This window comes from Xiphophorus couchianus, chromosome 13 (genome assembly GCF_001444195.1).
Source record: "Xiphophorus couchianus chromosome 13, X_couchianus-1.0, whole genome shotgun sequence".
NCBI classification, from domain to species: Eukaryota; Metazoa; Chordata; class Actinopteri; order Cyprinodontiformes; family Poeciliidae; genus Xiphophorus; species Xiphophorus couchianus.
The window spans coordinates 9,848,609-9,871,301 of NC_040240.1; the positions used below are offsets into that span (position 1 = coordinate 9,848,609).

At 39.5% G+C, this 22,693-nt stretch overlaps 2 protein-coding genes across 2 annotated transcripts; both read right to left on the reverse strand.

Annotated features, from left to right (window-relative positions):
• Nucleotides 1-5,395: 5,395 nt before the first annotated feature.
• polr1f (RNA polymerase I subunit F) lies at nucleotides 5,396-8,946 on the reverse strand. Its single transcript, XM_028037063.1, has 4 exons — nucleotides 8,632-8,946; nucleotides 7,703-7,844; nucleotides 7,185-7,393; nucleotides 5,396-6,251 (listed from the first exon to the last, which is right to left on the reverse strand). Exons 1-4 carry the CDS (start codon nucleotides 8,919-8,921, stop codon nucleotides 5,819-5,821), a joined length of 1,074 nt encoding a protein of 357 aa, XP_027892864.1. The 5' UTR covers nucleotides 8,922-8,946; the 3' UTR covers nucleotides 5,396-5,818.
• A 3,296-nt stretch (nucleotides 8,947-12,242) lies between these two features.
• Nucleotides 12,243-21,183, reverse strand: tmem196 (transmembrane protein 196). The gene is made up of 5 exons (XM_028035294.1): nucleotides 20,298-21,183; nucleotides 17,196-17,252; nucleotides 14,905-15,040; nucleotides 13,039-13,157; nucleotides 12,243-12,935 (listed from the first exon to the last, which is right to left on the reverse strand). The coding sequence occupies exons 1-5, from the start codon at nucleotides 20,460-20,462 to the stop codon at nucleotides 12,864-12,866; spliced, it is 549 nt and encodes a 182-aa protein (XP_027891095.1). The 5' UTR covers nucleotides 20,463-21,183; the 3' UTR covers nucleotides 12,243-12,863.
• Nucleotides 21,184-22,693: the final 1,510 nt, after the last annotated feature.

The following is a 22,693-nucleotide window of genomic DNA, read 5'->3' on the forward strand; positions in this document are numbered from 1 at the left end:
GACGTGACGGTTAGCAACCCTGGAATCTATTGGTGGCTGCAGAAAATCCGAGACTGCAACGGAGGTTCATCATCACAGCCGTAAGCACACGTTCAGCCCTGAAATGTCCAAGATTTTGTGGGAAAATTTGAAAACTGACTTGAAATCTGAACTTGAGATATTTTGCACCACCAGTATCTAGATGTGTAAATCTGACAGACACTAACCCCTAACGACTCACAGAAACAGCACGGATTTGAACACCTTTCAAATTTTTATTTGCAACCCCCCCTCCCCCCCCAAAAAAAGAAAAAGGAAAGTCGAGACATATTTGTTTCATTTTCCATCCGCTTAACAATTTTGCGCCACTTTGTCTTGTCTAAAAATGAAATCCCAAATGCAGTCTGCTGGAGTTCGTGGGTTGCAACATGACAAAAAGTGAAGTTGAAGGGATATGAAACACTGAAATGAAGTAACTCAAGTTGTTCCCTGGATAATACAAGATCTGTTTTGTTTTTTTTGCTAGGACTCGCAGGAGCGGGACTGTTAAATGCTATCCACCCATTAAACCAAACATAAAGCTGCATTTACAGACAATGGTCTCTGTGGCTCTGTGTGTCTGCCCACCTTTAATGAAAAAAAAGCAGAAATGCAAAGCAGAACCTTTCTGAGGATTTCACAGCTGACTGTCGATCTTCAAAGGACGGACTCTGACAGAAAAGAGCTCTACCCGAGTCATGTTGAGAGTGAATGTGGCAACGGTTGCACCACTCTGACTGGTGAAACACTTAAGGTTTTATGACCTGCTGCCATTTGGGGCTCTGGGACAGAGCGGCGCACCGACCACATAACTAATTAGGCTTGGCCATCACGGGTGTGTAAGGTTGGGGATTTGTAGACTGCGGGTTGTGGATGTGTCTGCATGAGTGAATAAGCTAGTGAGCCAGTAAATGTGTGCCGTGGGCTGTTGAACGTGTGAGTCCTGGACCAGGAGAATTGCGTCAGGCCGTCGTTTGTTCTCCATAAAGACTCCACCGACCCCTTCATGTAGAAGCTGCCGCCAGGCCTGGAAACTTTGACACAGGAGATAGAGACCCACAGCCAACCAAGACACACACACACACTACAGCTCACACACAGACACACACCAGATACTGCTCCTATCGGGGCTCAACCAAACACTACTGCTATCGTCTCATTTCTCTGACCCTCCTCCTCCTCCTTCTTCTTCTTCTTCTTCTTCTTCTTCTCTTCATCAGAGAATCACAAAGATAAATGGCCACGCACAGCTATGAGAGAGGGGCGGGGGAGTGGCGGGGCGAATTGGGTGTCAGACGTGGAATGTGTGTGAACTGCACACTGCCTCCTATAAATCAGGGAGACAAGCGGGAGGAGGAGACAAAGAGGGAGAGAGAAAGCAGGACAGGAGAGAGGGCGGCCAGTGAGCATGAGGGAGTGATAGGAGGGACGACAAGATGAATGGGAGAGCAATGAGGGAGGAGGTACAGGTGCAAGAAAGGGTGCAGGCTGCAAGTTCTGGTTGGATGAATGAGTGATAACACCAGAGGGAGGTTATGAAGGGACAAATTAGAGTTAAAGATCACTTTAATGTTCCAATAAAAAAAAAAAAATTAAAAAAGACATTCGTTAAGGTCTATAGGTTGAAATTTTATTTTGTTTTGCCCGGTGTGAAGGCAGTCAGGACACACCGATAACAGTTTCTGACAATCAGATGATCTATGAATCATCAAAGGGCCTTAACTGGAACATACACCACTCCCTCAATAAGTCTCCCTTAAAACAGCTTTATGACTTGTAACTGATGTCTTTTTCAGATGGTAATAAATCTTCATTAACTTTTGATTTGTGCTCATTTCCAGCCTTTGCTGAAGCAGTTAAATTGGTGCCAAACTCAACAAGTACATTCCTATTAACTCATGGTCTGGACTGGTTGGGAAGCAATAAAAAGAGGACAGCATGAAAAAGGTCTGGCTCAAGTGAATGTAAACTTTTGGCAAACACACTGCTATTAGGTGACTGCTGAGAGAGTGTGTTGATGTTTTAATAGACAGAACCTGATTAGCTGATCATCTACTTTCCGCTAGCCAGATTAGCTGCTCAAAATAAGGCAGAAAATAAGAAATAAAGCCCAACAACGCTTTAATTCCCTTACAAAATGACTCATTCAGCACTAACTTTTCATGTTTCTGACATTACAGCCACAAACTTTAACATTTCATATTTGGATTTTGTGTTATAGAACAATAAAAAAAATTTGCATAGCTCTAAAGTGGAAGTAAATGACACATGGATGGATATGAATTGAAACTCTTGAAATGTTTCTTTACAAAATAACTTTAGCTCAACAGAACTGGACTGAGAGCATCTGTGAACAGCAGTTTTCAGATCTTGCCACAATTAGACTTAGGTCTGGACTTTGACTAATAAATACAAATACAGACGGACACTTTTTGTAATTTCTAGGATATGTTCAATGACAAAATTATATCTTCTTAAATGGAGAATGTCAGGTATAATGCACGGTTTTGCGTTGTCTTTCATTAGCCATGTGTCTTTGCTTTCATGTATATTTTGTTTTAAGTAGGGCCACAAATATGTAGTGATCATTTCTTATCCTCAAAAACTTCTTCCCAACATTACACTTTGATAAATACCACAAGGGTTTTGACAGAGGTCTGTATTCTTGTTGCTAGGAACAGGATTAAAACACATTTTCTATTCCAAAACAACATGAGACATTTGACCCATAGACTTTGGACACTGTACATATTTTATTTAGTGAAGGTAAATGTCTGAGATCAAAACATCAACATGTTCCTTTCTACTTTGTTTTGTAAAAGTAGTGCATGTTTAACACTGCTTCTTACCGACTTAGACGGTAAAAAGAAAAGACTGAGTATTGGGAAAACACACCCTCTTTAAAAAGGTTTTACTAAAGAGCACATAATGTGAATTATTTGTGTTTTAATGAATTAAACAACAAACTTAACCAAAGTGCAGACGCAGTCTGCGGGAAAATCGAAGAAAAAAACAAACATAACCAGGGACTTGTCAGCCAACTTTAGTGAAAGATTGTCTTTTCTGTGATCTCTCCATTCTTTCAGATTATTCCGGCAGATGTTTTGGCCCTCTCTTCTTCCCATCAGTTTCATCGGGTAGCGCTCTTGACTTTAGGTAACTACAGTGCTTTAATTCTTTCCACTTTAGTCATTCTGCTCTCGATCAATATCCATTTCCATGACCCAATCCTCAGCTGTCAGACCCTCGAATTTAACTTCCATGTCACCGTGGTATACTGATGAATTTCTGATTGACTCAAAGACTGTAACGTACCCTGGTTCTGCGGTGGAAAAACGATCCCATGCCATCAGAGCTCTGTCACCTTGCTTGACAGTTTGACAGTTTTTATGTTTTGGGGCTTAAATGCTGGGTCGTGCTCACAGAACGTAGTCATGTGTATTCTGGCCAAACATCCCGAAATTTGTTCTCACATCTTCAAAGTGCATAGCTGTAGAAATCTTGTGGCATGCAGACGTTTCAGAGTAAAGGCTTTCTCTTGGGAACCTTTACAAAACAAATAACAACCGTTCAGGATTTCCCAAAACTTCTGTTTTACCCCTTAGGGATTTAACCGTTTTTGACATTTTGCAGCATTAGAAATATCTTATAAAACCATAATTTTAGTGTGTGCAGGTGATAAACTTTACTACTCTTAAATTTAACCTCAATCTATTAAAATGGACTTTAGATTCAGAGGTGAGGGTCAAACCAGGGATGATGGGAGTTTTAGGGAATGTCAGTTTCTTACCACATTTGCTTTGGTTCCTGCAGAGAAAGTCACCTGCTACTATTTGAAGCGCTGAGAGAGAGAGAAAAAAACTGCGTAAGAACGATAGTGTATTTCCCATGACACACAGATCTTATGTCTTTAATTATTCCCAGTCTTCTGAGAGATGACTCTGAGGGAAAGGAAAAGGCAGGTACTCAGTTCCGTGTCAAGTTGCAGGCAGTGGAAAATGTCATCTGGATGACTCCAGAAACAGAAAATCTGACTACTTCTACAACTCCTCCACCCCTCACAAACAGTGACTGAAGTAAAAAACACGACAAGAACAAAACAGTGTGGTTAATGATAATCTTGTAGCTTTTGGTCTGAGTAAATGCAGAAAACACTTTAAATACTTCTTATTGTAAAAATTGAATGTCCATGCGCGATGGATACAGCAATACACCTACCAGTGACTGCATGTGAGGTTGACATCCCAATACTTTTGCAGCTCAGAAAAGATTGTTAGGCAGATGAAGGAAAACTTGTTCGATACTGCAAATCGACCCAAAACTAGGGTGGAGACTCGTCCTCCAGTAGATCAATGTTAAACAGAGATTAAAACACATTCTTGTGTTTGAATGGCCCAGTCAAAGTCCGGACCTACATCTGAACACGTTGCAAGTTATAAAAAAATTGGTGTGTGAGAATAAATTTCTCACACACCAAATATCACCGGAGAAACACTTTTCAGAGTTGTATTTGAAACGAAAATGTTGCAACCTACGTATCATTTGCCTTCCACGTCACAATTATGTACCACTTTATTTCCTTCCATCATATAAAATCCCAGCAACAAACAATAAATCTCGTGGCTTTAATGTGAGAAAATTCAGGGGGTACAGAAAGTTTTTACAGGTGCAATCATCAGGTTAAAACATTAGCTGGCTATCATGCACTAAATGTTTAAATGGGAAGATATTTTGACTGGGGGGAACCTGGGAAGAGTTCGCCCCACCTTGTATATTTTCCATAAAATGTCAATATATAAACACACAACCTGTTCATCGGTACCTTATAAAATGTGATTTTGCAAAGCAGCAAGACAGAAGGAAAAAAAAACTTACAACTTTAGATTATTTCATGCAAATATATCTAATCTCTCATCTCTGGAATTAAAAAATAGACCTAAATGTTAATGAAAACCTCCAACCTGAAGTTCTTCACAGAAATCTACCGTCACGTGTGATAAGAGAAGATGAGCCGACTTATTTGAAGCTCCTTATCTTTCCTCTTTTAGGCAGCTTCCGATAAGCTCCCTAACTCTTAGCACCTCACAGCTAATTAGGCTTCCCACTGAAAGGCAGGGAGATCCGAGTGTGTGGAGGCAGGGTAAAGAAAACACAGGGATCTTTCTGTCGACGCTTCATCAACCAACACCGGCAGCTTAGCAAAAAAAAAAAAAAAAGCAGCTTAAGCTACAAAAACACAGGAAAAGAAGTATTTATGCATAAATGTAGGTTTCTAAATTTGAGGTGCCAGATCAAAACAGACATGACTGGAAATTATTTCATTTTAACCCAAACCTATCCATAATCCGGCTAAAAGCAAGAATACAGGAGACATGTGGTATGAGAATCAGATATTTATTTTAAATTTCTGCAGTTCTCTCTCAAGATAAAAACACGCTCTAGAGAAAAGCATTCTCTGGCTTCACTGTGACTGTGCTGCATGGATTGTAAGCATGATCCTTAAAAGCACTCATTTTTAGTGGAGCTTTCGTCAAAGCAGTCTGTCTGTAAGGAAGAAGTCTTAAAAAGGCACAGGAGGAAAATGAGTTGACTTTCATGTCAGAATTGAGAAGTTTTCACCCCGATTGTTGCCTGCCAGTGTGTTCATCTGTGGTGGTTTTGCTCCACCATCAGGCAATGTAGTGGAACTACAAACCACTGAGAAGAGACACCATTGATCTTTTTTTTTCTGCAGGACTTAATTTAAACGTTTAAAAATAGAGTTCATGTTAAAGTCACCTCTGGAGTCTGCAATTTACTACTAAATGTCACTCTTTTTCTTCTTCTTCTTGGATTTTTTTTGGGTTACATCGTCCCCTGATTGTGCATCTGTTAAACTTTCAAGCTTCCTTTTCTTGCTCAGTTTGTCACCGAAGCCACGATGGTTCTCAATGGCTGAAACCTCCATCTGCTCCTCCTCTTCTTTCATGTGTTTCTCCTTTTTCTTTTTCTTCTCTGGAGTGTCCGAACTGTTTGTCTGCTCCGTGGATCCGTTCAGACCGGGTGGTGTCTTTGTTATCTGTTCCTCTGTCTCCTCCTCTTTGATTCTTTCCTTCTCCTTCTTCTTTTTCTTTTTCTTCTTGGGCGTGCCGTCGTGGGTCGGCTCCGGGGCCGGCTCTGCTTCCTGCAGCTCTTCCTGGCCAGCAGGAACGTTTGACTCCAAGTTCTCGCTCATAGCCATCAGCTCCTGCACCCTGTGATGCACAAAAATGAAAACATATCAGTCACAAGAGTGTAACAACACAATGGAGGGCCAAACCTGCAGAATAACTTTTACTTGAGTGTTTCCATCGCAGGATTTTCTACTTTTCACCATGGCCGTGCTGCTGCACTACAGGCCAGATACCGCAGTTAAACCGCAGAATAGTTTGCTAAATATTACTTGATAAACATTATTTCTTAAAAATGTTTTAAAGGATGTAGCTATATTTTTCTTATTTGATCACATACATACAATAGGGATTGGCACCAAAAACAACAAATACAGACACTATGGTTGCGAGTTTGCTGTTTTTGTACTATAGCTCTCATACGGGTATGAAACGTTCAAAACATTTGTAGTGAAATGGCATACACGCAGTCTAAGGCATATTTGCAAAATATGGCATATTTAAGAATGCATGTAAGACCCAGCATAAACACTGCTTAGATTTATTGATTCAAAGAAAATAAAACAAACTCTTAAGTACTTTTAGTGTCAATTTTATTACTACGATAAATTCCAAAAAATAAGGTGAGAAAATATTAAGCCCATATAAACCTTCCATACGCAATAACTAACATTTATTTTCAGTATTACATTTCTTGCAGAATTTATTTATTCTTTTTACTTTTTCAGTAAAGAGTGACCGGATATTTTATAACTAAAAAGGTCAACATTAGTAACACATATCCTCTAATTTTCAGTGAAAGTAACATTTACATTTACTACATGTTTATATATATAATATATAAATACTGTATATATATATATATATATATATATATATATATATATATATATATATATACTGTATATATATATATATATAAATAAATTTGAACGTTGCGTCGTTCCAGGGTCAGAACTGCGCCATGAACATCAACTCAGGTTAAAACCCGATCGGCGCAGACACTCCCTCCCATACCTGGTTCTGTCCAGCTGTCCCCTGATCAGCAGCACCCCTGCGGTGTCGGCATCCAGCGTCGTCACCTTGAACTCCAGCTCCGTCCCGATCCTCGGCCCGCTGTCCCTCCAGGTTTCCACGGAGACTAGATTTGGTTTGGGGATGCTGGCATTGAAGCAGCCATGTACGAGGCAGCCCACGTGACTTACTCCAAGTTTATTCACCTTTCCCTGCGAAGGCAGAGAAAATATTAATTGTCATGGAGTTAGTGAACCATTTAGTTAAACTTGGTGCATATTAGCTAGACATTATTTAGAGAGACATAGGCAAAGCAATCGTGTTCCTGTTGGAACGAAGTGCTTTTAATATCAGTTAGAGGTAAACAAACTGTTGTTTTTCCAACATGTCGCTGGTGCTATTTACCAACTTAAAGCCGGTTAGTTCAATTTCTCAAAACTACGACACACTGCGTTATGTAAAAATGCAAAAAGACATTGTTAGCTGAATAAAAGGTTCTCTGAAAATAGCATCTGCCTTACCAAGAGTTTCTGTCCTTTTTTGGGCTGGAACACAATAAAGTTGGCCTCAATGTTCATGTGGATGTAGCCGCTGTCGTCGTAAATGTCTCCATGTTGGGTCACGATCCGGATGTTGTCATATGCTAAAGGAACTCCATGGAGACTGGAAGAGATATGTGTGATGACAAACTGTGTTCGTGACGCTAATAGAGTTTAATCATCGAGCAGAATATGAACAGTTTGCTGCGCTATACCACATATTCAACTCTGATACATTTAAGAAAATTACATCATACTCAAGGACAGCACTTTATGCTAAGATGCAATAGCATCAGGTCCAGCTCATCTATTTACAACGTCATAGGAAACTAATCTATAGATTTATTATGTACAGAATATGTCATATAATATCGATGGAAGTGACTCACAGCTAATAAAAAGTCGGTCTGAGAAAATGTGACGCTCTGTTGCTTGTAAACCGTTTCCTATTGCACATTTTCCTTCCACTCAACTTTCCTTTCGTGTTCTTGAATTATACAGAACTCTGAAAAACCAACTCTTTATTGGCCTTCCTTCATTGTGAACTTGCACAAAAGTCTAGTCGTGCAAATAAAGATCTGAGAAAGAAAACGTCTTTGTAAGATATTTTTATATCCAAAACTTCTGAAAAACAAGATGTGACAAAAATTTTTTACGTCATGTAATATTAGAAAATGGGAACTTCCTAATCAAATCAAACTATTTCAGATATAAATGCCTATAAATATCCATCTGGATGAACGATCTCAAGTTTTTATACATAAAAATGTGCTTTACTTTCCTTCATTTGCATCCCTGAAAATTCCTTCCCCAACTTTGACAGCGAACCTCCGGTCTGATATTCACCCAAGAATAAATAAATAAAATGAACAAAATCCACAGGCAGCAGAAACCCGCAGAAACCATCCTACCTCTGGGAAAACTTGAGCAGCTCGGCGTCCAGCTCCTCCTGTATCCCCGTCCTTTTCTTGTTCAGATAGACGGGAGGCAGCGCTACGTGCCTGCGGTGCGTGTTCAGCACCAGGCAGGAGTACGGAGCAGACAGCAGCTCCGAGGCGGCGGCGAATGAGGGGATGGTGCCCGCAGTTCCACCCGGCGCACGGGACCCATGATTCGGGTTGACCGGCGAGCCGGCAGCGGGTAGTTCGCCGGGCATTTTCACGTGGTTTCGGTCGTCTTCGGCATGGTCCAAGTTCGCCATGCCTCTTGTAAACCGGAAGACAAACAAGTACGAACTTCCGCTAAGAATGTTTCGTCAATAAAATAGTTATTTAATTTGCGGTTTCCCCCTGTTGGCCAGGATGTGGAATGACAGCTTTGGATAACGGGAAATCAAAAGAGGAAGTAAATCAAACATTTATTGTCATAGATGACAATAAATCGATCAGTCAAACATGCATGTCAACACAAAACAATACATTTAATAAATGCACAAATCTGGTCTCTTGAATGACTGTCATCTGCTATTGATTTAATTTATTTTTGTATTTCTTCTCAAGCTTTCAACTAACATATGGAAATAGCTACATGTTGCCCCAGTTAATCTAATACAGTAACTTTGGAATAAAATAAAGCAGCAGAACTGTTCAGTGCCATGCAAAAGTATTCTCGCCCTGAGGATTTTCTGCATGGCAACAATTTCAAAGTATTTAATTGGGATTTTTATGTTATAGACTAGGAAAGTAGCAGATAATTTTAAAGTCGAAGGGAAATGAAACATGATTATTAAAACTTTCACATAATCCAAATGGCTAAATACAAACACTGGCTCCCATTCCAGTGAAGTGGCCTGATCCAGATCTTGTTTGATGCCAGATCCAGTCTTGATTTAATAAAATCAATCATGCAACCTTTTTGTACAGTAAAACAGGTCTGACATTTGATGGCAACCAGCTTTTCTATCTGATACAACTGAAATGCATTCAAGATAAATCAAAAACATTTGTTATTTTGGAAAGAATAGCAACATATTTAATCGTGTTAGAAACTGACACAAATACAAACAAGTGAGCCTAGGTGTTGCTAGTGCTGAGCAAGGACATACCCCAAAAGATTTGCATCAAAAGGTGGTTCTACAAAGTATTAACTCATATGCACACCATAAATTTACAAAGTTAGGATTCTGTCTAAGGATATAGTTGGAAAAATTTGCAAAAAATAAATAAATCTTGCGATGCAATCGGCTCAATTTGAAGCTTGGAAAACACCTCACTTCTGATGCAATAAGGCATTAACATGTTTTTTTATTTTTTATTTTTAATCAGTTTTGTAAATGAAGCCATTTATAAGGTCCAATGGATTATTTTGTAGCAACATCTAAAGAAACTAAACAGGCTACCAACCCAAAAGTATCATTGTTCATTTAGTTGCAGCTACACCATGCCCTTCATTATGTAATCCTCAACTTGTGCTAGCAGATTGAATGCTCATTGATTCCATATCACCTTCACAATAAGATCATTAGGGTGACCTGGGGTGTCAGATAGTGCAACTAGTGCACCCTTGCATGCTTACTTACATTGAGACCCATGCAGACTCATGGGTTGAAAAATATCCTGACACTTGGGCGCACACAGATCTAGTGTTACGGTTTTCTGACAGGGCAGCACCGCAGGAGGTCGCATGATTCAGCGTTTCTCTCTCTTTGTCACACATACTGACTGCAGATCTGGTGCTGTCAGGGGCCCAGCTCCTGTCTGTTGTCACAGTGACGAATGGTGACGTGATTTCCGAAACAGCGAGAGGCCCCAGCAGCTTCTGGAGGAAGCGGTTAACACAAGCAGCTGTGCACACACAACCACACACACACACACACACACACACACCTCTTGACACACACCTTCAAAGATTCATAATTAAGTACTGAGCAGCATGATGTTATTAGAGCAATTGAATGTCTTCACAACAGGTTGAAGTGGTGTGTGTGTGTGTGCTGCTGTTTCCCATCTTGCTTTGTGAAGCATTTCCTCAAGGCAGGTTTTACAGCAGCTGTAAACCAAATTTACTTTATTTGTTGAGTTTATATCTGCTGTGGAAGGCACGAACCGTGCCAAAGCCAGACATGCAGGAAGGTTACTTTTTCAACTGGGTCTTTGGTAGTTACAGCAATTTTCATAAAAAATAAATACTTACATTATTTGCTGTGACACTGTTTAAGAAACCATTTGTGAGCTTTTAACTTTTTCACATTTCAGAATTTTGTAATCATTCACTCAACTGTATGCACCGGGTTTCATTTGGAGACACCTCTGGGGGAAGGACAAGGGAAGATAAATGCTTTCCACACTTTTCAGATTTTTTAAATTTTCGCCCCTCAAAAGTTGAAAACTGTTTTTTATGAATAGTCACTATTCCTTCCCAAAAATATACTTTAAAGTTGATTGCAGCATGATAAAATATGGAAAGATTCAGAATCTTCCAAGATATCAACAGTTACATGTGTGGGAATTTATTTAGCTTCATAGATGAAACAGTACTGGGTTTACAAGAGTGAGACATGATTTTATTGAAAACTTCTTATTGAAAAAGTACCTTAATCCTTTGTTTTTAAAATAGAATAGTTGTTTTTCAACCCCCAACTGCATTTTGAAGAATCAGTAACAAGTCTAGAATACTACACTCTATCCTGGTTTCCATTTATATCTAACTCTACGTTGGTCCAAATTTCTAAAAGGCGTCAGAAAGGTTCTCGTTTGTGTTTTCACTGATATATTAAAGTTTTCATCAAGTCCAACTTTATTTTAAACAAAGTCTGATCAGTTCCATAATTCAGTTAAAGTATTATTAGTCTAGTTATTGAACTACAGATGATCAAATACAGTCCAGACTCAATGAAGTTTCAAATAACCATTTAACTAAGCACCAATGTGAAGCTGTAAATCAGATGCCAACTTAGACGTCATTGGCAGCAACAATTTATCCAGTTGAAATATTCCCACAGTGCTTATAAGCTGTCGGTCACAGAAAATGCAGAGTAGTTTAGGTTTCTGCACTGCTTTTGTGCTACGAGCCGACTCTGTAAAATCAACATAGTAACTCCAGAAACTAGATACCCTTGTTAAGTAATTTGAGCATATACAGATTTTCTCTTTGTTACATTCAAAAATTGAATTCAATGTATAAAATAAAACAAATACCTTACTAAAGGCATTTGCCTTACTAAGTACAATAAAGGAGGAAAACAATATCCAAAAGATATCCAGATGTCTGTGAGACAACAACACATCCTCATCCAACCTAAAGGTTTTCAGGAACTGGTCAGAAACAAAGTCATCAGCAGGTTTCTAAAGAATCCACAAGAAAATGCAATGCACTGCAGGCCTGACTCTTCTCAGTTAAGGTCAGTGTTTATGACTCAAACAAAAGAAAAAAAAGTAGGCAAAAACTGCATCCATAAAAGTTTTAAAAGGCAAAAACCAAAAATGCAAAAAGAAAAAATCTACATAGTCAAAACAACTGGATTAGTCATTCCAACACTGCTGCAATAATAAATAACAATGAAAATGATCAAAGCCATCCTTCATCATAGGCTAGCCATACTTTATTTAATGTAACTTTATAAGAAGCATTATAAAAATAACAATTTATTATACAAGCATTGTTATATAGTACAGTACAGTTGCTGTGTTATCATGTCAAAGCATTCCATCATCAGACAAAAATACAGTTTACTGTTGACTATCTCAGACTGCATTCATTAAACTAGTTACTAGACAGAGAGATTGAGTTAAGACAGTGAAACTGAAATTGCAATAGCTCTTCGATACATATAGATCAGCCACATGCTAACTTTGTGCTCATTGTTTCAAGGGAAAAATCCACCCTGCCTGCTCATTAACGTTAAGAGAGAGGTCACAAAGATGTTCACCTGAGCTGTCATCCAAACAAAAGTTCAGCATCCTTGTTTTGGTTTGAGCTGAGGATTTTTGAACCAGTGTCTACATAATAATTCAGAAGCACGACAGCTGTCCTAATGCTCCGTTTCTCTCTCTGACAGTAGTAAAGGTTACCAAGGTGAGAGTCCTGGTCCGCTTTGTGCATTCAGGACAGAACAGTGGGATATGTTGAGTGAGCCGCAAGCTGAACCTTCTGTCCCACAGATAATATTGCAGTAACCGTCTTTGTTTTGGTGTGTGTGAAATCGTCAAGGTGACGCTGAAGTGTGTCCGTTGTAGGAGACCTGAGGAATGCCATTGCTGGAGTTGTCAAGGACCTCCTGAAAAGGACATACATAGGCAAATTTGACACTTATCCCAAAGATGTTTTGTCTTACCCTTTAAAGGCATTATGTTTGTCTTCCTTCAGTAGTCTAGTCTTACCTTCTCGGTCATCTCATGAGAATGGTGCAGCGAGTGCTCCCTCTCCATGAACATCCTCTGCTGCTCAGAGCTGGCCAGTCGACAGGTAAGCCATGTGGATAAGGTACAGGTTGAGATCCCTGGAAAAGACAGGATGGTTCTAGAATAAATTCACAATTCCCAGTAGAACATTTCTTCAAGCTCTGATAACCCCTGTATTTTTACTTTTCCTCTTGAAGGAAAATAAGAAATGAGAATATATTCAACAATACATTGTATGGAAGTCACACATAATGAGGTGAAAAATGTCTGCGACAATGCACCACTGTGTCTTTTTTAAAGTTAATCCTAGGTTCAGAGTGGGCATGTGATTTCCTGGACTTGCAAGTGTGAAGACACTTTCCATATTTGCTCAGGATGCAGAGTGTTAGTCAGAATTTAAGATGCAGAGCTAGTCTAGTTAAGACGACACAAGTAGACAGATGCCAGGGAAATTTGTGGACTTTAACTTAATGTTACAGTCTACAAAAGCTTTTTTAGACTTTTTGTCTCGAAACACTATAAGTGGGTCTGATATAAGTATAAGTATAATTATATACTTATTATTACAGTAGAGGATCAATGATGCTGTGGGGCTATTTTTATGACACAATTTAAAGGTCATTACACTTTGAGTATTTTGATGCCACCTGTACCATGGTGTTCTGGTCCACTCATTTTTATCAACTATATTCTCACATCCTCTGATGCTATGGACTCTTCTTTTATAATTTTGCTAATGACATCCAGATATTCAATATCTGCAGGTAGAAGGTCTTCAGATAACCCTCTACCTGGATTATGATGTAAAACACTTTGAACTGCCTTGTTGCTGAAATGTCACATACAAATAAACTTGATTGATTGATTGCACAATCTTAAACTAATACATTTAGAAAGGTACCAGTCAGGAGAAGAGTGCACAAAAGCCACAATGAAATCTCTGGGGTCACACAAGGCGTGCTGTGGATAGGAGATGTCCTCACAATCTGAGAGATTTGAGAGTGTTTGCATGGTAGAGTGGACAAATATGACCAAGTCAAGATGTGAGATGTTGATAGACATCTGAAGAAAAGAGTGCATCAGAGAACACCGAGGACTCTGGAAACGTTTAGGGCTCCACTCTTGTGAAATGCTATAGAAAAAATATACGCATTTGACTTCTTAGAAACAGGGGATTCCACAATGTTTTGACAGCCAACAGTTATTTCCTAAAGTGCTCTACAATCACCACAACATAAATTTGTTAAAAATAGCAGTTGACATTAAGGTTACTGCAATAAACAGATGACTTCACTTAAATCCATTTACACAACTTTGTAAATCACAGAGGGGTCTCTGTGATGCCGCTGCTTTTCTCCCTGAAGACCTCTGCAGAATGGATTATCTGGGAGGGCTGCAGCTTGAAATAAGTCGTCACATTTAATTTGGCCTTCTTTCTTTTCCCTTCTTCCTTCTCCTCCTCACTTCTTCAGTCATTTTCTCTCCATGGACGAAAGGAGGAAATAAACAACTTGCTCCGAAGTTTCAGCAAATCCACTCGTCTGACAGCTTCAACCGTTTTTTTCTAAGAGACTTCGGTGTGTCTTTGAGTGCTGTACACAATGCAAGCTATGATGCTAGGGGGTTTAAATGTGTATGGTTGATTTATAAATATATATATGAATCAGTGGTTCATTTATTGGAACCACAGATTCCAATAAATGAGGGCACTTCATTTTCTTGTGCGATACCCCCCACCAGTTTACCGTCATGCACACGTCTATTGTTGCAGACTTTAACAACTCTTTGCCAGTTGCCTTCCATTGCATCATGGCATGTTGTGTCTTGTGGTTTCTGTTTATTTACCCAGACAAGCCAGTGTCATGGCAGCCAGGTGGATCGACTGCAATGAGTTTGGCCGTTTGTTCAGCGCCCGAACAAACTGGAAGTTGAGAATCCCGGCGATCAAGCCGCAGATGCAGCATGCTGAGAAGAGGATCATCTGGAAAATGCAGAGACACATAATGATTCATTTTCATGTCAATTAATTGATATCATATGAGCAGTACGATCACTAAAGGAGCTTTGATCTGAATTATTTTCCCATATTAGACAATGGCTATGGTGATGAGTGATGCAAATCAGACAAAATAATTGCCATTTCTCATTGGAAAATTGGATTTCTATCACAGCAGATTGTATCTTGCAGACATATTTCATAGCTTGTGAATATGCTTACATCACTTGCTAGCTGTGTTTGTGGATGAGGGGGCTTGATGTTTGTTGGTTGGATTTCATTTTGAGTATTGTCATATCAATCACTTCATACGGAAGAACCCAGTTTGAACTTTGATAGGCCAAAGCAAAACTTCAATCCCATTTGAGATTAATATTTTCCCAAAAGACTCCAACTGGGAAATGATTGCATCTCCATTACTCCGCTTTCAGAACAACACACTCATGCAATCATACTTTCCATTGATTTAGAATGCATGTGTGCGTGTGTGTGTGTTTGTGTTTTGCTTCTGCACTGCAGGTATTGTCTCATTGCTCCCGGTACAGATGCCGTTAGTGCCTTTAACAGCATGCAAAAGGGCATCTCGGATTTCAGTCATTACCCGGAGAAGTGTGGAAATCGGCTGGCAGGGGTCCGGAGCCAAACCGAGCTAATGCAATCATCACCCCACAGGCAGGGAAAGGGAGGGAGGGAGTAATGGAGGAAGATGAAAAGGGGAAGACAGAGGGAGCGGGGACACTGAATTGACAGCAACGGTGTGACATAATAGGGGAGGCAGAAAGACATATTGGAGCGAGGAACAGGAGAGATATGAAGAGAAAGACAAAAGCTCAGGACAGACAGGGGATGTCTCAGTTACAGCAGATCGGACTGACATTGATCCATCATTATTGCATTGCCTGCAGGAGACGGAGTCAAAGAGGAGCACAAGGACTTGGAGACACACTGGCTGTAAAAAAAAAAAGGTTGAAAGAGTGACAGGAAGAGAAGAGAGGTGACTGCTTGCCTCCTCTGATTTCCTCAGATATCAGAACACTCTCTGTGTGTGTTTTTTAAAGTCTCTTTGGTAACATTCTGTGTGCTTTAAATACAGGTATATACAAAATAAATTCAATAAATTTTAAAATTTGTTTTGATGAGCTTTGTTTGTCAAATTAAACACACATTTTTGTAGATAACAACCGTTAAGTTGGTATCAAATATACTTTTCATTTAGCACCCAGACTTCTGTGCTAAAAATGTTTTGTTTTTAATTATTGTTCTTATTATTCTATCATAATTAACAGAAATAATGACTTGACAGCATCAGTTTGTGTGTATTTTATCAATATGTCAGTGAATTTAGTTACTTAATTTAGCTTTTCAATAACTTTTAAATTTATTGAATGCATATATTAATATATATGAGCCTTATCTAATTATGAAGAGGGAGATGCAACTTAAAATTAAGAGAACTATTTTATGAGTGCAATGAATCTATAAATCCTTCCCCACAGAGCTTCAAAAGGCCTCCATCTTAAACCAACTGAAAACCTTCTGAGTGCATGTCTTGTCCGGATTTGTGAGTTTTTCAGATTCATATGACAAGTTTTTCAACATTGAAGGAAGAGGGTTGTCTGTTCCCAGAGGAATGGAGTAAAAAGAAACATGTGCATCCCTGGCACATGTTCAGCGGGCTATTTTCAGGAGCTGTCCATCAGAATGAGAAATTAATTGACATGTTGGGGATCCGAACAATTCAGTGTGTGCGAGTCAGAATTGCCAGAGATCCCAGTGTTTATTTTACTGGACGGGATTTCATCTGACATTGAGGTCTCAGGGGTCAAACCTGGTTGACGCCAGGAATTCCCTTCAGAAATCACACATCCACGTGGCCTGTTGTGCAAATTAAATCAGCGGCATTCCACAAATAATAACTGTGGGTTTTGAAATAAGTTTTGAAGAAGAGCTACTCAAACTGACTGGTTTCTGCTGCACATGCACATTGTGCATAACCTACAGCTTGCGTGGCCTTTTGATGAGGTTTGTCTTGTGTTGGAACAAGAAAAAGCTTTTGTCATATTTAGGTCACAATCTAGAGGGCAGGAAAAAAAGAAAAAGAAGTTAATGGGTCTTTGTGGGACAACTTTACAGCACTTACAATAAGACCTGTCCTCTTCCAAGCACACAGCACTCCGCACATCCCACAGAGCAGAAACTGGGGGGGGGGAAGAAGAAGCAAAATCTTAATTAACACCACTAAAACTTGTATCAAGCTCTGCATGTGTAAAATTACTCTTTGTGACATTTTGTGGTTTTTACTCCTTTCCCCCAAATCCTGGAAACAGGAAAGGAGATCCCTCTCTTTACTCGCATGTATTTTGTTTCTCCTAAAACAATGTGCCGTGGCAGAAAGCCACATTTGTCTTGGATGTAAGAAATTTAGAGTAAACTGCAGGGTGCATTATGCTGGCAGAACAAGCTCACAAAGAGACAGCTCAGCAAGCTGTGTGCTGTATTTGTTTTGCTGGAAGGAGTAGTGAGAATATGTGAGCTCTCTCCTTTGTCAACTATTATTTTCTGTATCAAGTTCGGTTGGAGTCCCTGTTTAAAAGATTTTATTGAAAATATGCAAACTCAAAAGAATTGCCCTACTTTCAGCTAACTCTGAAGATTTGTCATTAAACTTCAATATTTCCGATAGTCACACCCTCTTCTTTTACTTCCTCTGGAATTTACTGTTTTGCAAAAGAATATCTACAAAGCAATCTTATTATTATTTTTCTTTATTAGGCTCTTTCTGTGTGTGTCATGCAACTTTTTGTAATAATCCCAAGTCACTTTATGAGTTTCTCACATGCTGTATTTCTCCAAAGTAGCCTGACTATTCCTTTGTTTCGCAAGTATCTTTGCAAAGATAGAAATAAATACATGAAATTTCCTCCTATAGATCTGGGGTCTGTACATTGCAAAACTGGTATTCTTCTGAGGAATATTTTCGGATTTAGTTTGCTCTTCAAAGAATGGAAACATTTAGAGACCTGATGGAAAGCCCCCCAGCAGGAGCCTGGTGAGTGGATGTTGAAGAGGTCAAGTATCTTAGTGTCTTTCTCTCAAGCGGTGGCAGGATAGTGCAGGAGATGGATACAAAGATTAGCGATTTGCCTGCAGTAAGTTGAGCCCTGCTCCGAGTTATTGTAATGAAAAAAACAGCAGAGCAATAAAGCTAAGCTCTTTATTCACTGTCCCATCTACGGCCAAAAGAGCAAGATCTTGGATACAAGCAGATGAATAGAGGTGAAGTTGGATCATCATCCAGGTGGAAGTAAGCTGAGGTGGTTTTGGTATCTGTTCAGCATCCCTCATAGGGGCCTCCCTTGGGAGGTTTTCCAAAGTAAAGTCCACCCTTCATTTTCAGTCCCAAAAATGTGCAGGAAGAGTTTATCCCATTGGATTCCTTCTGCCTAGGGAACATCTAAACCATACAATGAGCTGGGGAGTGTTGCCAAGGAGATGGATGTCTCTGTGTTTCGCTCCAGAACCTTGAGGCCTTAAATGGACAACAATAACTGTATGGATGGAGTGTTACAATTCCATAATATGTAAAGCCAGTCTGTAAAAGGAGAACAACTATTTTATAAGGAAAATACACATCCACTAATCAAATGGTGCCACACCATCTGGCATTTTAAACTATTTCTATCAAATGAATTCAACAGATTCATCTCTGCAACTTAACTTTGTCAACAATGTCTAAGGATACTAATTTTGTAATCAGTATTCTCCTGTTGTCCTGGAGAATAGATATGACTTGACATTTTGGCCTGCTCTCCAAAATGGGTACAACAAGAACAAAAGGAAACACCAACCTTCAAATAAAGCAAATGTGCGCGGATCTACATTAGCTGGAAAACAATTAAAAGAAAGTGTCTGCTCACCAAAAGCTACGGTCAGCGCAGTAATTAGAAACTCATGGAACTTTGCCAAACAAAGCTTGATGGGACTCCAAGTTTATCCTGCGACCATGCACAATGAGGGAAATGATGGTAAAAGGGGGTAAAGAAAATCTCCAAAGGCTCACCGTTAGAGAGGTACAGCAAAGAGTGACATCTTTGGGCAATCCAGTCTCCATAACAACCATTTATTTTAAGGATTTTATACACAGGGAGGCCTGTTCAGGTGGAGAATGATGGGGTTTCAGCAAGAATCATCCCCTAAAATCCTGGCTAATCAACCATTTTTTTCAGTCAAATCAATCAATCAATCAATCTCCAGGATGACTGACTCACCAGATAGCGGTAGCTCTTGAACACATGTGTCACATTGCACAACATGTCCATCATGCAAAGTGTTGCAGAGGTATGCACACTGACGACCCTGCCTGCAAGCATTCAATCATTAGTTATATTTTTCTTCTTACTTTTCTGATTCATAACAACAAGTTATGCCTTAGTAGACTATTAGAATCTCCAGCCTGAGTTGTCCTGATAAAACAAACACACTCATTTTAACTGTCAGGCTTAGCAATTGATAGATAGGCGATGTTTCCTTAGCTGGAGCAGTGTCGTCTGTAAACTGTCTGTCTGTAAACTTCTGGGAGTTTGTCTGAAATGAAACTTTTTACAGACCAGCAGTGGCATCAAAGCAGTGATGCTGAGGGTAATGCGAGTAACAAGAGGAGACGTTCCCAGAAGCCTGGGAGCATGATTGGCTGTAAAAGCTTTGACCCTCTGAAGCGTTGAGGACCAAGTCAAGCATGAATTAATAAAACCAATCTTTAGCTTCAGAGAAGGAGGCTAAATGGTTGAGGGAGTGCATCTTTGACAGTATGGTCAAATAGCATATACATTTCTTTCTCCTTCTTTTTAAAATAACGCTAAGAACAGCATTATTACATACATATTACATGTTACATAATTAATTCTTTTTTTATTTATATAAGTTTATCATTATTTTCTGCTTCTTTCTGTTTCATTTTAGTGTTTGCAAGTTTAAAGTTTTAGCATTTAACCACATCCAGGCAGCATCTATAATATTTACAATAAAGCCAGTGAGCTATTAAAAGCCTTTCTGTTTAAACAGTTAGATGCCACATTTTTAAATTTGCTTTCAAATTTGAGCAAAAAAAATGTTATGTTAATATGTCTTTTTCTAGAAAGGCAAATAGTTGGAACTCTCAACCCTTCACGCTTCCCGCGGGCGCGTGCACTTATCCACTCTGGAAGTAAACAACAGAAAAAAGTGAAGGCAGCAGTTCACGTACACAGAGTCCACTCCACACCGGCGACGCGTCGCCCTGCTGAGGCGGGTGCTCCCCACGCACCCAAATGATGCCCACCGCTCCCAAGACGATGCTCGCCACACCCAGGCCCACTTCCACCAAGGAGAGCAGGAGCAGACTCCACAGGATCTTGCGGCTGGAGCACATCCTCCCCCGGGCATCTCTCCAGCTCCGACGGGAGGAGGCGAGCTCACGGCGAGAGGGGATCCCGCTTCTCGGCGTTCCAAAGGCGGCGTGGCTCCGCTCGTTGCGTATCCAGCGGGAAGGCGAGGGCTTAGCCGCTAATATCGGTCCGAAAAGTCATAAAAGGAACTTGTGAAGGAGAAGTGGTTGAACTCTCAAAAACTATTCAAAAAAAGAAGAGACATCCTCTGAGTAAAATGTGCGCGCAAATACCAGACGGTCGGTGGAAGCGCCCCCCTCCCTTTTCACAGATGTGTCTGTGGCGCCGAGCGCTGTCCAAGGTACCAAAGAGCCGCCGCAAGCACGCGCGCACAAGAACGCGCGCGCGCACGGACATCGACACACGAGACATGGACTATTTCTGTTTTCACAGGTGAACACAAAGCAGGACCGCAAACAAGATTTAAAAGATCTCAGTCTCTGGCTCATTGAGAACCAAACCAATAATTTTATTTTATTTTTTTCATATTCTTTTTGGAAACTTCACCGAGAAACTATTCAAGTTAAATAAGTTTTGAAACTTTATTGTCGTGTCATGAACAAGTGACGTGATTTTGTGGTTTAAAACAGAATTTTCTGTTCACTGAAAAGGTATGATCACATTTAACTCGTAGTTAGTCAATATTTTTATATTTCAGGAAATTTATGTTTGTAGGGTTTTGTTTAGAAGCATATTTTTTTATTTTCTCTTGATGAATTGGTTTGAACATACTATAGCTCCTCACATGTTTCATAAAAGTCCAAATATTCCCTTATTTCATTTAACATTTTTATGTTAATTTAAACTCGCAATAAGCACATCTTCTTTTCCTCAAAGTTCAGACCCTGGTAATAAACCGTGAAACTTGTGAATAAAGCAACTGATTGTGTGTGTTCAAGGGAGTGTGCAAACCAATCAATGATAACACATTGATAACACACAGGAAAAAGCTATCATAATATAGTCTTACTTTATTGTAAGAATATTGCTTCTGAGTTGAGCTAGATTTTAGATTTGTGTGTAAAAAAATGCATGTTTTTCACTGTAGGACAACAAACAGTGGAACAACAAAAGATCGACTCACACTGATCTTTTATGATCACGGTGAGTTATAGTCTGCTGAGGAAAGTGACCACTGCACCACCCTGTATCAGCACTGTGCATCCTGTCTCTCCATAACCAAACACAAATGGGGTGCCTGCATTTCTTAGATAAGCACAGAGGGATAACAAGGAGTCCAAATCAGGTATATAATCAGGTGTATTCAGCTTTCAGAAACTACTGGTAAACTACTGCAGGGGATTAACTAAGCAGCGTTGATTTTTAAGATGAGGAAAGATGGAAAGTTTCCCCATGCAGAAGGGAATTAAAACAGTGGAGTTCTTTGTTAAAACACTTAAACTTTTCAGTTAAATCTTTCAAATGAAAAGTGTTGTCATGTTGTCTGTCTTGTTTTTTTTATATGTTTATTTTAGTGCTGCAGGAGTTACCTAAGGTGAATATAAAAGAGCATAGCAAAACATAAAACACGTTATATCACTGGTGAATAAGCTTCAGATTGGAGTACACTTTAAGGTGGCTTGTGCACAGCTCAGCAGTTTACGCAAGTTCTTTTGTTTTCCTTTGAAGAAAAGTAACACAGAGGTTGTTTAAATATGATTTAGTCTTATGGAACATTTTAAGGAAATGGTTGTGGGACTGAGTTCCCTATAATCCACAAAAATCTTAAAGACAGATTATGATGTAAAAAGAAAAAACATTTAAAAAAAAACCAAAACAAGTTTTGACTAGTCATTTTAAAATGACTAGTCATTTTAACTAAATGATTAGGAGCTCATGTCTAAGTTGATTAGGTGTCTTTTGTTGGAGTTCCTGTGTGCAGATGTTCCCATGGTTGCCTAAGGAATACAAATCAATCATAAATTAAAATAAATCCTTTTGTGACGTCCTAAATTTGGCATAAACATTCTGTCTTGTTTGTCAAGAGTTTGATTTATTGCAGCAGCTCCCACAGTAACTTGCTGCTGGCTGGAATAAGATGCCGCCTGTGACGTGCAGCTTCGAATCAATTGCAGACTTGCAGAATCTCTAGAGTTTTCTCTTTGCTTCCATCAATCCACTCATTGTTCCATCTCTACCCTCTCATCTGTGATTTGTTGTAAAAAGTAATAGATCCTGATCTTAGCTGTATTTCCTGTTATGGGCTGTTGTGTTG